General features: G+C 30.0%; 1 protein-coding gene across 1 annotated transcript; it reads right to left on the bottom strand.

Annotated features, from left to right (window-relative positions):
* Nucleotides 1-4230: 4230 nt before the first annotated feature.
* On the bottom strand, nucleotides 4231-12485 carry LOC110607324 (tonoplast dicarboxylate transporter). Its single transcript, XM_021746411.2, has 6 exons — nucleotides 11922-12485; nucleotides 11310-11793; nucleotides 10871-10914; nucleotides 10694-10789; nucleotides 4852-5362; nucleotides 4231-4504 (listed from the first exon to the last, which is right to left on the bottom strand). Exons 1-6 carry the CDS (start codon nucleotides 12360-12362, stop codon nucleotides 4449-4451), a joined length of 1632 nt encoding a protein of 543 aa, XP_021602103.1. The 5' UTR covers nucleotides 12363-12485; the 3' UTR covers nucleotides 4231-4448.
* Between the last annotated feature and the right edge of the window lie 3931 nt (nucleotides 12486-16416).

Genomic DNA, 16416 nt, shown 5'->3' with positions numbered 1-16416 from the left:
ATGATAAAATTTTGCAATTGTGCAAATTAAACAAAGTTACATGATAAATTGGTAACCCCTCTTTTCTATGAATCTCTTTTTGAGAGATTCTGTGATTAATGCTCAATGCAACTAAATGAACTCAATAGAAAGCCATTGCACTTTGCATGATATTGGAAGTGGGAAAAACTAGAGCTTTTACCCATCAGGCCAAAGAAAAAAAATTATATCTATAAGTAGGTTGGAAAAATAAATTCTCAAAATTCGAAAGTTAAAAATTTATACTTAAAATTGGATTGAAAAAATAATGGGAGATTTACTATTTAATCTCTAAATATTATTATTATTTATAAGATAATACCTATTAAAATATTTTTATTTAATTAAATCAATAACAATCAAAAATAAATGAAAAATGTGGAAAAAAATTTAAAATTTAATTTTGCCTTCTACAGCTTCTCTCTTATTGCTCAAAGATCAATGAGAACCAAAAATTAAATTCAAATAGAAAAACAGATCATTCCAACTTAAATACAAGTGGAGAGGCAAGAAAGACCTGAGAACCCAAGCAGATGATTTGTTGACAGAGGGGCATGTTGGTCGTATCTAGGGGCTTTTACATAATCTTCATTATCAGAGGCAAAAAGGTCTTATCTTCTTCCTCTTCATTACAATCTCTAAAATTATGGAACTTTTTTCTACTCCTTCACCGTTCTCATCCTCTTCTTCCCCTACGCTGCTAGCGCTCCCACTAGCACTGCTGCTGTCTCCACACCATCGCTACTGTTGGATGAAGATGAAGCCGCTGATGATGACGAAGAACTAGAGGAAGATGATGAAGAAGAGGAAGAGGGAGATGATCTACGGGTACCATTGTTCTGTCTATCTTCTTGATCCTCCTCGTAGTCTTCCCCAAATAAATCAAGCTCTTGCTCTGCGATCCATTAATGGCCTTGTGTTGCTGCTGCTTCTTCTTCTTCTGTGTCTGTTGAGTTGCTCTTTGCTCGGTGATTCTCTTCTGATCAAAACTCACTTTGAAGTATTTTGGCCTAAATTTTTTTGTCAAGAAAAAAAAAAAAAACTATTTAGTCCTAGATATATCTATTAATAAAGAATTGAAGAAAAAAAATATAAATAATAGAATAATTTGATCAGCAAAAATAAATAGAATTAAATGAAAAATTATTTTATTGTTAGAAATAAAAAATAAAAATATTTTAATAGTACTCTAAAAATGCATGAAATAATTTATAAATATCGGTGGTATCTATATATTTATAATATTTAAAATATAAAAAATTATAATTTAATTTCTATTTTTTTAAATTAGTAAAATAATTTAGTTCTTAAAATTTTATTTTATCAATAAAAAAATTCCTTTTAAATTTAAAGAACCGTCAATGAAAAAATTAATTCAAATTGAATGTACTAATTTTAAAAAATTTATAATTATCTTTATTAAATATATAATGGCTAGATATATGAAGTAAAATGCAAACACTTAAATAAATTTCTTATATGAATATAATTGAAAAAAATATTTAATGCATAAATAATATAAAATATAAAATAATTTGAGGAGTGTTTGTTTAATTGTTGCACGCAATTGAGATATTTAAATAAATAAATTTGATAAATTTTTAAAAACCCAAATGATAGTCAATAAGTAATTGACATGAGATCTATTAGTTATATTTCAAATCAGCTTTAGGGTTGTTTCTAATCCGTTGGTAGTTTTGATTTTATTTTATTATCCTCTTAAAATTTATTAATTATAATTTTTTAAAATTTTTTTTTTTTAAATTTTTTAAAATATCTTAAAATCAAGATATTTAATATTATGAAAGCTAAAATTTATAAGATTAATAGTATAACCGTAAATAATAAGTCTCTAGTTTCTATATTTGATATTAAAATGATTTTTTTTAATAAAAATAGCATTTTATCCCGATGGATATTCAACAAAATTAATAAATATGAAATTTGCTATAATTTTTATTAGAATTAATTATAAATAAAATGATACGGAAGTTATAGTCTCTCGCATCAAACCAATAAAGAAAAATAATGGGATTTCGAGAATTTAAAGGGAAAGGAATATATAAATTTAAGAATTAAATTATAAAATAATGAAAATTTTTAGATTTTTTTATGTAAATAGATGTTATATAAATTAAATAAGTCATTGTATTTTACAATGTCAACAAATTATATTTTTTCTAATTTAAATTTTAAAATTAAATATAATTGTAAATTATAAATATGCATAATTATATCAATGATTTGAATTAAATTATAAAATAATAAAAAATTTAAATTTTCTTTTATAAGCAAGGTACAAAAATGTAAAATTTATCAAAATCTAATTGTTAGTGGGAGACTGAGTGGTTTGAAATTTTGAATAAATATCTAAAAATAAATTCTTAACATAATTAAAAAATAAAAAATAATTTAACTAAATAAATAAACAATATGAAGTGACTTTTTTAAGAGTAAATTATTGTATATTTGAGTCTAGATATGTATCAATAAAAAGTCATTTTGTGTTTTATTAATAGAAGCATTATATTTCACATTTTAATTTTTAAACTTGATCATCACCATATCATAATGTAAAGGTATCGCTTTCAATTACTAGCTTATATTGTTTATTTATTTGGTTAAATTAATTTTTATTTTTAATTATGTTAATATTTATCCTTAATTAATTTTTAAATTTAAATGCTTTAGCTTGGAAAATTTTGAATTAATTAATTAATCAAATAATTTTTCTAGCAAGTTTAATACTTCTTATATTATTATTATAATTTCAATTCAATATACATCTATCATTTGAGTTAATCAACCATTAATAGTTAAGACTGTAATCGAATCGATCCAAATTTTAATAAATTTAGACTCAATTAGAATATAAATTTAAAAGTTCGAGTTCGCTGCCATTTGAGTTAATCAATAATTAATAGTTACGGCTATAATCAAACCGAATCGAATCGAGTTTTAATAAATTCAGACTTAATTAGAAAATAAATTTAAAAGTTTCGAGTTCAAGATCGAACTTGACTCGAACTTCATTTATAAACTCGAGTTTGATTCATAAAATAAATATTAAATTCGGGCTCGATTCGATCTCGATTAGTAATAAACTTGTTTATCATATTAACGAGCCAATTTAAACTCCACTCAAAAAATTTGAATTTAAATTTATTTAGATTCGAATTTGAGCTCAATTATATTATAAATAAGCTCAATATAATTCAAATTTAAATTAAAAATAAAATTTAAATTATAAAATTATTAAGAGACTTTTAAATTAAATTTTTTTATTTAATTGAAATCTCTCAAAATCAAAACTAATGAAAAAAAATATAGAAAAATTGTCTTTTTATAGATAAGTCACAATCCTTCATATTTGTTCAACTTTCGATGTGGAATTGGTGTTGGCGAACGAGAATGTTCACGAGGTTATTCGCGAGTCTACTCACGAACTTGTTCGCGAGCCTGCTCAAGAGCTTGTTCGCGAGCCTGCTCAAGAGCTTGTTCGCGAGCCTGCTCAAGAGCTTGTTCGCGAGCCTATTCACAAGTCAGCTCGTGAGCTTGTTCATAAACTTGAAAACGAACTGAGTTCGCGAGTCTAAACGAGCTGAATACTGTTAAACTCAAGTTCAGCTCGTTTATTTAACGAGTTTAAAAAGTGAGTTCGAGCTCGATTCGTTTAGAAAATGAGTCGAGCCCGATCGAACTTTTATGTAGCCAAATTTCAAATAATTCACGAACATTTTAGTTTATTTACACCTCTATTAATATTTTTCTCTTTAAAAATAAGTCCAATTAAATCTCTATATTTTTCCTTAAAGGTTAAATAAGCTCAATTTAAAATTTTAAATTAATTAAATCTCTATATTTTTAACAATGATTAAATACGTCCTAACTTAATATAATATTATTTTTTAATAATAAAATATTATTTTTTATAATTTAAAATGTAAAAAATTTAATATTTTAATTATTATAAAAATTTTAAAAATATATAAATATAATAAATAATTTTTAAAATTATAAAAATGAAATTTTATCATATAAAAAATATTTTTATAATTAAAAAATAACATTATATTAAATAAGGACTCATTTCATCATTGAGTAACGGTACATAAACTTAATTAATCTAAAATTTTAAATTAAAGGTAGATTTTTATCTACGAGTTTAATTGAACTTATATCTGTTTCCTCTTTAAGAAAAAAATGCAGCAGTTACACGAGGAATAATTATAAGAACTTAATTAGGATTGTAACTGTGATTCACCGTAGGAACCACTACATATGTACATTTACAATAACTGAGAAAAGAAATGAAATGCACAAATTTAGGAAGAAATTTTGGAGATAATGAGAGCATTTCACTCTCTGATTGCACAAAATATATAATACAATTATGTAATTATTACAATGAGGAAGAGACCAGCTGCTTATCACATAAAACTTTGCACAAATGGAACTTCTCCATTTGTCCTAAAAACATAAGCTCCTGAAAAATAACCAACCATTACTCAATCAAATACAAAAATATCACAAACTCAATTTCAACCATGTCCTTATACAGTTCAAATTGTCCTAGGACTTTCAATTTAAATTCAATTTTTCTCAGAATTTAAGAAAATTTTAAAAAAATAAACCTCTTGGTTTTTGGGCTAAATCAATAAATTTAATCCAAAAATAAAAAAATCTAACTCGAATATTTTGACTTTTGGACTAAGTTGAGCTTAAATTGACTGTTAAACAAAAGGAGTGAATTAAACCTTTAGCTATTAGAATAATGAAAAAAGAAAAAGAAAGAAAGAAAGGACAAGGAAAAGGTAAAGGTAGTGTAGTTACCTAGTGTAGGCATTAGAAAAGAAAGTGCAGCAATACCACAAATCTTGAGAGGCAGCCCAGTCTTGATCATATCCTTGATCTCAATATGCCCTGTGGTGAAGCCTACAATGTTGGAAGGTGTTCCAGTTGGAAGCAAGAAAGAAAATTGTGCCCCAATTGCTCCAGGAACCATAAGAAGCAGTGGGTGGACATTCATAGTTTTTGCAATTTGGATGAGCAGAGGGACCAAGAGGGTGGTTGTGGAATTATTGGATGTAAATTCAGTGATTGTGGCACTAATGAGACACACAATTGGTGCAATGGCCAAGTATGGTGCTTTCTCCAAGAAGTCTAAGGCTTTTGAAAGCACATCAGCCAGCCCACTAGACTTCACCCCATCTGCAATGGCGAAACCAGCTCCTAGTAATAATATTATGCCCCATGGAAGCTTCTTGCACTTGTTCCAATCCATTAATTTCTCACCCTTTTGCTTCTTACTTGGTATTATGAATAGTAGTGTTGCCATCAAAACCTATTTTCCAAAAAAGAAATATATATTTAGATTTAAGCATATTCCTGTGTGCAAATGATAATTAATCTATGTTTTTATGAGAACGAAAATAGAATATAATTAATATATTACGTAATTAAAGATAGTTTTTTTTTATATAATAAAAGTAAATATTTTAAAGAAAAAAGTATGAAAAACTGTACTCTACGATTTCACTCATTTTTAATCATTTTTATTTTAAAGTATGTGAGGTAGTTTAATATTTAAGATTTGTGATTATGAAAAATTTTAGGTGGAATTTTTTATATATAAAAAATTAATTTAAATTATAAATATTTACAATAAGAATAAAATCCCTTAAATCAAGTCTAATTAGGATTCCAAATATTTGAATCCTCCTAATTAGGAACTCTATGTTAATCAACGCTTCCCCTCAAGTTGATATATAGATATCATACATGCCCAACTTACAAATTAAGATATGATAGGTCTTGTTGCTAATCCCTTTGGTAAATACATCAACTAGTTATTCATCAGAAGTCACATGATATAATCTCAAGACACCATTTATTAACTTTTGTTTAATGAAGTATCAATCAATCTCTATGTATTTCATTTGATTATGTTGAATTGGATTGTGAGTTATACTGATGGCAACTTTATTGTTACAGTACAAGAGAAGTTTGTCCTTCTCCAATAGTTTCAATTTATCCAACAATCTCTACAAGCATAGGAGTTCACAAACACCTTGTGCTATCGCTCTATATTTTGCCTCAGCACTTGATCGAACAATAATACTTTGCTCTTTACTTCTCCAAATGATAAGGTTTCATCCCACAAGTGTACAGTAACTACTAGTCGACCATCTATTATCAAGGGGTCCAGCCCAATCAGCATCTGTGAATGAATGTATGCAAAGACCTTTTCCAGGAGTAGACACACGAGGATCATGCATAAACTGATTAACTAAGCTGACTGCATATGCTATGTCTGGTCGAGTATGCGAAAGATAAATCTGTCTACCTACCAACCTCTAATATCTACCCATATCCATTAATTCACCAATCCCTGCTTGTAGCTTGTGATTGCTCTCAATGGGAGTTTCTGCTGGTTTGCAACCTAACATATTAGTTTCTTCTAAAAGATCTAGAATGTATTTTCTCTGAGAAATAAAGATTCCCTCCTTTGACTTGGCAACCTCGATTTCCAGAAAATATTACAGTTTTTCTAGATCTTTAATTTTGAACTCCCGAGCCAAAAGCTTTTTCACCCGAATCATCTCTTCAGTGTCATCTCTTGTCATTACTATGTTATCAACATAGACTATAAGAAGAGTAATTTTACCCTTATGATGTCTGATAAATAGGGTATGATTAGCATTGTTCTGTTGAAAGCCAAAGGAAATCATAGCTCTACTGTATCGATCAAACCAAACTCTGGGTGACTGCTTCAACCCATACAAAGCCTTCTTTAGCCTGCACGCCTTTCTTTGTGTTTTTTCATCAGTAAATCCAGGAGGAATTTCCATATACACTTCCTCCTCCAAGTCTCCGTTGAGGAATACATTTTTCACATCAAATTATTGGAGATTCCAATCAAGGTTGACAGTGCAAGATAGTAATACTCTGATTGAGTTCATTTTGACAATAGGGGTAAATGTCTCCTGGTAATCCACTCTATAGGTTTGGGTGTATCTCTTGGCTACTAGTCTAGCCTTGAATCTTTCACTTGATTCATTTGCTTTGTGTTTCACAGTAAACACTCATTTGCAACCAACAAGTTTCTTCTCAGGTGGGAGAGTGACAAGCTCCCAGGTCTCTTTTTTGCTAGTACTTTCATCTCTTCAATCATTGCTCCCTTCTATTTAGGATTTGCAAAAACTTTTTTCCAATTCTGTAGAATAGACACAGAAAAAATAGATAAGGCAAAGGCTCTATAGGATGGAGACAAAGAATCATAAGAGAAAAAGTTAGAAATAGAGTGCTTTGTGCAAGATCTAACTCTTTTTCTTTAAGCAATTGGTTTATTTAGATCATCAAAGGGCTCAAGATTTAGAGATGACTCATCAGATGGAGAAAAGGAAGATTCATAATACTGAATAGGCTGTACAATGACTTTTTCTGCTTCTGTTTTGTCTTTTCTTGAGTATCTCCTTAAATCCGGTTTATCCAAACCCCCAATTTGGTCACCAATAGTCTCCCCCTGTATAATAGTCTCCTGATCACCAATAGTCTCTCCTTGTATAATAGTTTCCTTTAGAGTAAAACGTTCTAGAGTTATAGGACTAGAAATCATCTCTTCTCTCTCATTATCCTCCCCTTGAAGAGGTGATGGAGTAGTACTAAAGTATGGTTCAGTCTCTCTAAATGTAACATCCATACTGACAAAGTATTTTCTAGATGGAGGGTGGTAACACTTGTAACCCTTCTGTGCAGGAGAGTATCCAATAAACACACATTTAATAGTCTTCAGATCGAGGTTCTCACCTGTCCTAGTATGAACAAAACACATGCATCCAAACACTTTTGGTGGAACAATATAAGTATTTTTTCCTTGTAGCACCTCTAAAGGGCTTTTAAAGGTAAGAGCTTTTAGAGGTATTCTATTAATAAGATAAGTTGCAATTAAGACTGCATCTCCCTAATAGGTTTTTGGAAGATTCATAGTGAAAAGGAGAGATCGAGCTACTTCCAACAGGTATCTATTTTTTTTCTTTCAATAACACTATTTTGGGCACTAGTGTAAGGACAACCAATTTGATGCAGTATCCCATTAGACTCCAAATAAGCAGAAAAACGGCCATCCATGTACTATGTACCATTATCAGTTCTCAAAACTTTTATCCTAGCATCAAATTGAGTACAAATCATCTTGTGAAAAGATTGAAAGCAAGAAACCCCATCACTTCTTGTCTTTATCAAATAAATCCAAGTCATGTGAGTGCAAAAATCAATAAAATTAACAAGCTAACGATTAGCATATAGTGAGACCATTTGAGTAGGTCCCCAAACGTCAGAATGGATGGTCACAAAAAGGGATCATACTCCTATTGTTACCGGAGGGATAAGAGGTTCTTATATGCTTAATATACTCACAAGCATCACAAACTAAAGAACCACATTGAGTTTTGAAAAATAAATCAGGATAAAGTTTTTCTAAAACAAAGAAGGATGGGTGTCCTAACCGTCGATACCACTGTATGATTCCTTAGTTGACATCATGATTTCTTCTAAAAAGAGCCTGAGGTGAATTCAAACTCAGATTCCCTTTCAACATACATAAGGCATTGTGCAGTCTACCATTGCCAATTCTCTTCCCAGTTTGAAGATCCTGAATAACACAATGGTCAAGAAAAAATTTAATTTTACAGTTAAATATTTTGGTGAGAGTACTAACAGATAAAAGATTAACAGGGAAACAAAGAACATGAGGAATAGAGGATAGTTTGATATTTAGAGTACAAACAATAAAACCGGTTCCAGATATAGGAGTGGAAGAACCATCTGCTATTCTGACAGTATCTTTTTGTAGACATGAAAGATAATTAAGAAAACTTTCAGAGGAACCCGTCATATATCTATTTGCACCAGAATCAATAATCCAAGGAGCAAAATCAAGAGACGAAATAAAAATGTTATCAGAAGTCCTTACATTACCCACACAAGTCACTGCCATTTCAAGAAAAAATCACTATTTTCTATAAAAAATAATGAAAAATTATTGCCATTGAAGAAAGAATTGCTGTTCATCAGCGAAAAAGGCATGGGTCCAGCAGATCAGAAACACAACAACTACCCTTTTTTGTCAAAAACAATGAAAAATTATTGCCACTGAAGAAAAAGGCATGAGTCCAGCAGATCAGAAACACGACTTGAAGGCAAGTCTGTCGAAAAGGATCACTGCCAGAAAAACCATTGGAAAACGTCTCCCACACCAGAAAAAGGTGAACCAAGTCATGGGTCTACACAGGTCAGTTGTACGACTTAAAGGCGAGTCTATCGGAAATGATCGCTGTTGAAAAAGACCACCAGAAAATATCACACGCATCTCCACGCAGAATCTTGCAAAGGCATGTGAACCTCACGTGCGTGGCTTTCCAGCATTGGAGCTGGATGGCTAGCTAGTAACGGTCTGGCGACTCTGCTGGTGGCGGCGGCGGTGAGATGAAAGAAGATTCTTGGATAAGGTAGTACCAAAAAAGTAGATCTAGGGTTTTAAAAACTCTAAGAGAAAAATAGAATTTAAACCCTAAATTCAAGAAAAAAATTCTGATACTATAAAGAATTTTGGAATGACTTTTTTATTCTATTCCAATTGAATTAATTTTTAGAAGGTTTGAATATTTATACACAAATAATCAATCTAAATTAGAAATATTTACAATAAGAATAAATTTTTTTAAATGAAATCTAATTAGGATCCCAAAAATTTGAATTCTCCTAAATAAGAACTCTATATTGATTCACATATTCAATTTGTATTAAATTAATATCTCGTGATATATTTTCATGTCAATATTTCTTGACAATATCTAAAAATTGCAGCTATCTATTAACTTGCAATACCATAAATATTATCCATATAAATTGAATTACAACTCTTGAAATAAAAAATTAATAAAAGTAAAATATACTTTTTTATACTTTTCTCAATTTAAAAATAAACAAACGGGAACGCTCAGGATTTACTTGTATGTAAAGTAAAATAATTCAGAAGAATGACAACAAAAATTAATCTAAATGTGTAATATTTGACAAATCCAAATTAAAGAAAAAAAATGTAAAATATCATTTGTTTTAAAACTGATAGGATCTGATTTCATTACATTTTTTTAATACATAAAAATCATATTGTTAATGGTTTTGAAAGATTCACAAAATCAGCTATCCATTATGTCCATTTTTTCTAAATGTCATAATATCTGTTGAATGATGCACTCCTTAGAATTCTAAAATAGAATAAGATCAACATTTGGCCATTTTATCACTATTTTTTTTTATTTTGCTATCTTCCTATAAAATCCTGTTTTTATTGATTTTAAAAATATTATAAAATTAACAATCAATTTGGTCTTTTTTTTAATCCATTCAGTCTGATTTTATTTAAAACTGTGAGAAATTTAATTCTAAAAAATTTGTTTGAAAACCAGCATTTATGTGAGAATTGATTTTTTTTCTCATATGATTTATTTTAATAAGCATCTAAATTTAGGAAAAAAATTCAAAATATACATAAATATATACGAGTAAAAAATTATATATATAATTAGTTTAAATTAAGACTCAAAATTCAAAATTTAAAATTCATAGAATAGCAATCAAGGGTGTATTAGGTTTAGAAAACGACACTCACACTGACAGTTCCATCACCAGCAAGTCCACCGAAGAGAGCTCCCCAGCCAGGAATGTCATCCGTTAAGCTTCTTGTCATCCATAAGACTATTAGCACCTGCAGGCCAACCAATATCAAAATAAAACTTTCTAAAACTTAACATCACAGCAACTAATTACCACTTAATTGGTTACCAACCCCAAATATAGCTAAAACCATCTTTTCAGCAAAAGCCATCGGACCTGCACCACATCAAACACTCGCATAAATTTAATGCTTATTTCCGATTTTTCAGTAAATTTTTTTTTGTTGAAATGAGAATTAAGGATGGAAGTAGAATACGAGACATCTTAAATTTACTCAGATATATTTACTATTACATTAAAACGGTGAGAGTTATGATAAATATTATTAATTTTAATTTTAACTGTATTTTGTTAATAATATTATTATTATTATAATTTATCATTATTTAAAATAATTTAAATATTTTATATTGTAAAAGCATTTATTTAATATTGATATTTAAAAATAAAATAAATAAATAGTAAAAAATGAATTGATTTAGGTTTAACTCCATAAGGGATTTGAGGGGAAAATATAAAAGAAACTGTAGATCAAAATTCAGGAAACTTACCTAGCATTTCAAGTTCTCTCTTAAGGTGAGCTTTGTCCAAATAAGCAGAGAGGACTTGCCCTGAACCTCTCGAGCAATACAACAAACAAAGTATGGCCCACAAAGCAAAGAAAATTACCAAAGCCAAAGGGAGAGCAAAGAAAGACCAGGTGCTGAAGCTGATTGGATCCGCCTGTGGGAAATAGCTCTTCCACATCCCCACCAATATCAAGTTGACACCAGTCCCCGTTAGAGTGCTCATCCCTCCAACGGCGGCAGAATATATCACTCCAAGGACCACTGCCTTGCAGAACTTTCCCACCACACTGTTTTGTGCTTGGCCCGGACCCACCGGCAGCCGCTGCAAAATACCTGTCGCCACTGGCATCATCATCACCGCCGCCGCCACGTTGTGCATCCACATGCTGACAAACGCTGTGGTGCCGCAGATGCCAAGGAGGAGAAGTGGTGGGTTCACAGGATCTCCGCAAAACAGATGGGTAATCTGTATATTGTAAATTAGAATACCCAACAATTAATCCCAAGTTCAGTTAGTTCAAGAAACCAATGATTTAAAAAAGACAAAGAAAAAAACCGAATTAGTCATGATTTGAAGGGAAATTTCTTTCTCACGTTTAAGGCCAATCTCCTGTGTATATTATAATGCTCAACAGCAAGAGCCAGAATAAAGCTTCCAAGAACAAGAGAAATCACATCATCCATATAAGATTTCATAACTTCATCCGAAGAAGCGATTCCAAATAGTGGAAATAGAAACAGAGGTGCCATAGAAGTGATCGGCATAGGCACAGCCTCCGTCATCCACCATGAGAATATCCAAGCAAGAACAGCCAACATGTTCCGGCTAGTCACCGGAGCATCTAACTTCACCAACAGGCATATTATGGCACACAAAAGAGGCCCTAGGAGGATGTAGAAATTTCCTGGTGTGAGAAGGGAAGTCAGAGATGAGTGGGAGCTTGATTGACGTTGGATTGTTCGATCATGGACGGGAAGAAGAGGAGTCTTGGGATCGTCGGAGATGGTGTTGGAGGAGGTATCAGCAGTGTTCATTTTGTTTGGTTTGTATGAAAATTTGGCGACGGAGAGGAACTGTGAAATTATTATATTTGAGTTTTAGATTGAGGGAAACAAGTGGACAAGTTTTGTTTCCCTTTTGCTTTTAGTATCAAAGTTGTTTTCGTAGATTTCGCTAATTAATGCTAATTCATATTGGATGTCTTATTATAATAAATAATACAATTTTCAATTATATATATAATATTATAATTAGAATAAAATGAATCCAACTCATGGATGAGAAAATTTTGAAATTAAACATTATTCGTCGGTTTCAAATATAGAATTTTATAAAAATTTAATTTAATTAATTTTTTTCTAATCATTTTAAATAATAAATTTAATTATTTTTAATTTAAAATTTTTATTTAAAAAAATATAAATATTACATAATTTATTAAAAATTCATTTAAAGTTTTCCATTAACAATTAATTATACTAAATAAAACGCAGGAGTGATTATTCGATGGATTTGATTTAAAATTAAATTAAATTAAATAAATTAAAAATTAAAATTTTAATATTTATAAAAATTAAATCGAATTGATTTTAATTAAAAATCAAATCGAATTAGTCTGATTCAGATCGACTTGATTCGATTTGATTGATTTAAATTTTTAATAAATTTTTTATTTTTTACACTTTAATTTTAATATTTTAAAATTTAATTAAAATATTTTATATCTCTTTATATTATTAAAAATAATATACTATTATTAATAATTAATTTAATTCGATTTTTTTAATTTTTTCTAATTAAAATTAAATTGAATTAAAATAACTAAAATTTTTAAAATTAAAATTCAAATCAAACCACAATTAAAAATAAAATCAAATTTTAAATTAATTTAATTCAATCAAACTTTTTAATTTTAACGTAATACTACACGTTTTATATAAAAATTCTTAAAATGGTACTCTAAAATAAAAATAATTTTTTTCTGACATAGCTTTTATTTTTATATTATATATATGAAATTTAGTCTTTATCCATATCTGTAAAATATTGACACGTATATGCTTTGAATTGACTGAATCAGATTAAATTAAAACCAAACCACAAATTAATTAAAACTTAAAATTTAAAATTTAAAATTTAAAAATATTGGACTAAATTGAAATATCAGATTTCATCTTTCTGGGAAAATAAAAAAAAAAAAAAGGGAAAATTGTTACTTTCGTCTTACATGCAAAAGTCTAAACAATTATTGGTTTGTGCATTATTGAGGCTCCAGACGCCGAGTGATACTAATGTAGCATCTGAGTAAAATAAAGAAGAAAGAAACCCTTTAGAAAATGCAAGAGAATTAATTTTCAGGTTATATTTGGTTAAGGTAACTAATAAGGGAAATTTAACTTTTTCTTAGATATAAAATATTGCTTGTTTGATGGTTATGATTGTATAACCTTTTAGGAAGTTAGTGTGTTATTATTTAGGTGAAAATTAATAGAAAATTAAAGATTATGTTTATTGATAAATAATAATGAGTGAAAAATTTTATAATATAATTTTGTTTAGATTATATATAAATTTAAATAAAGAAAAAAATTAATTAAATTAAACATAAATATTTTTTATATTTTATGATAATTTTTATTATTATAATAAAAAATTATATATTAATTATTATATGAGTTGATTAATACTTTTTAAAATTTGAGTATTTGATTATCATATAATTTTTCCTATTTAATTCTATTGTTTAATGTAACTAATTAATTAGTTTTTTTATTACATTAAATAGTTTTTATAATTTTAAATAATTTATTGAATTTTTTTATATATTACCGAGACTAATTAGTTATGATTTTGATACTTACAAAAACTTAATAGTTTTATTTTAAAATTAGAAGCAATAGCATTTTACTCATGTCATATATTCTACCGGTTTAAATAATTGGAAGAAATAAATACTTAACATTTTCAAATTACATAAAATATTTCATATATTTTTAAAAATAAAAAAATTAAATAGTTAATTTCATTAAATTACAAAAGCTAAATTGTAAATTTTCTTATTATCAAAATTATTCATCATCCATACTAGTTGAACGAAACAAACTAAATAACATTAACATGCACATTTTAAGGAAAATTTTACTAGCACGAGAACCACTGGATATGCAACACCAGAATTGGGTGAAAAGTTAATTTATCTATGTTTGTAATTGATGTGTTTCAAATGAAACTATACTGCAATCAATTAACTTGCAAGAAAGAGAAAGTGAAGTGGTTGACATTTATGACAGTCATTTTGATACTCAAGTTAGTAAACTGGAAAAAATGACAAATATAAGAAATTACTTAGAACTCAAGAATAGTTGAACAAGGATTTCGTACCTTTATCTCTGCAATCATTAGTTTTTATATTGTAAAAAGATGGAGTTAATTATAATATTTCCTGAAAATTCAGCTGGTGCCGGCTAATTGATAGGAGATTCCACCGGCTAATTGATAGGAGATCCCGTGATTACAGGCGTAACGAAAATCTTGCTAGATTTTATATACTAACTGTAACTTTATGTGAAGACTCTACCTATTCAGGAGAGGGCGAGTCTTAATGAAGAACCGGGTGTTACAGTGTCTGGGTCTTCCTTTCCATGGGTAGGACTGCATATCAGCTTATTAGACCCTTGTCACGTGGCCCTGATTTATGGTGACAGCTCATGACTTATTTTGAGCGATTATTGTATTACATCAGAGGTTCTCTCCTACTGGTCTTTGATTCTTCAGATTTGAAGGTAACATTTGTCTTCACGATCTGGGGCACATGGCTCATTTAGATTGGCCTTTCCCTGTTCATGTCGCTTTGTCTACTCCTACATATAAATGATGATTGTCTTGTTCTTTGAGCTGCATTTAAAATCTATTGTTGAAACCGTCATAAAAATCCTACATCTCCTCCAGATACTACTTTTGCTTACAACTGACTTCTGTATCTTAGAAAAGTCTCAACCACTTCTCTTATTCGCATACTTAAGGTAATTCCTATTCGCTTTTAGTTTCATAGCAATGAATAGAAATACTTCTTCTTTTGCTTCTGGTGAAAGTTCTGCCTCAAGCTTCTCCTCTAATGGTCCCATTCGAGCTCCAGCTCCTATCGTTCTTGTAATACCCGGCTAGACTCCGGTATCGGAATTCCTACCGTCCGGTGGAATCTCGGGTGTCGAAAACCTCTAGAAGGGTAAAATCATGTTTTCATAAATTTTTTAATGTATTTTACGATTTTAAACAAAAAGGAGATTGAGTTTTAAATGAAAAAGACCAAGGAGACATTTCCAGGTTCGGCCGTCGAACATTGGATGGTTTAAGGGGGCAAGTTAGACTTCCGAAAATCTCAAGGGTTCGGCCGTCGAACCTCATGTTCGGCCGCCGAACTTGCATGAGATGTGGGGGCACGTTCGGCTGCCGAAAGGTGGTCTGCCAGCCTTATATAAGAGCTCCATGGCCGAAACGGGCGAGTTTTCTCCCCATTTTCGGCCACGGTGAGTTCATGCTCTCCTTTGGTTCGTTTTTTATATTTTCCCTCCGATCTTTCACGTTTTAACAAGCTTTATGTTGATTTGAAGAGATTTGAGCAAAAAGAGCAAGTTTGGAAGCTTGGAGACCAAAGAGTGGATTTCTCCCTACCTCTAAGCTAGGATCGTCCTTCCTCTCGATCTTCAAGAGGTAAGCTTAGATCCAACCTTTCTTGCATGTTTTAAACTAGTTTTATGAAGATCTATGGGGTAGAAATGCATGATAGGTTATGGTTATGTTTATGAGTTTATGTATGTTTATGAACAATGTGGGTTGTTTGATGTGTTGTAGATGGGGTTTAGGATAGTTTGAAGCCCCTAGGAGCTTGTATGCTTGAGTATGCATGTTGTAGAATAGGAAAATACATGATTGAATGAGTTGGGAGGCGTTTGTGCATGTTGGAGCTGAGTTTCTGCCCTTTTGGGAGAAACCAGGTTCGGCAGCCGAAGGTCCTTTCGGCCTCCGAACCTGCCTGTGGTAGCATGAATCGGTTGCCGAACCCTGCCCCCGAAAGATGACTTTCAGCTC

The sequence above is a fragment of the Manihot esculenta genome, chromosome 8 (genome assembly GCF_001659605.2).
Source record: "Manihot esculenta cultivar AM560-2 chromosome 8, M.esculenta_v8, whole genome shotgun sequence".
Classification (NCBI taxonomy): Eukaryota; Viridiplantae; Streptophyta; class Magnoliopsida; order Malpighiales; family Euphorbiaceae; genus Manihot; species Manihot esculenta.
This window is presented reverse-complemented; position numbering and strand designations above follow the sequence as displayed.

Bases quoted from the DNA above. Each gene is read 5' to 3' on its own strand.
- LOC110607324 (XM_021746411.2), bottom strand. From the start codon at position 12,362: ATGAACACTGCTGATACCTCCTCCAACACCATCTCCGACGATCCCAAG. The intron at 11,794-11,921 runs GTGAGAAAGAAA...TACAATATACAG, and splicing joins ACAGGAGATTGGCCTTAAAC to ATTACCCATCTGTTTTGCGG. The intron at 10,790-10,870 runs GTTGGTAACCAA...GTTGGCCTGCAG, and splicing joins TGGTTTTAGCTATATTTGGG to GTGCTAATAGTCTTATGGAT.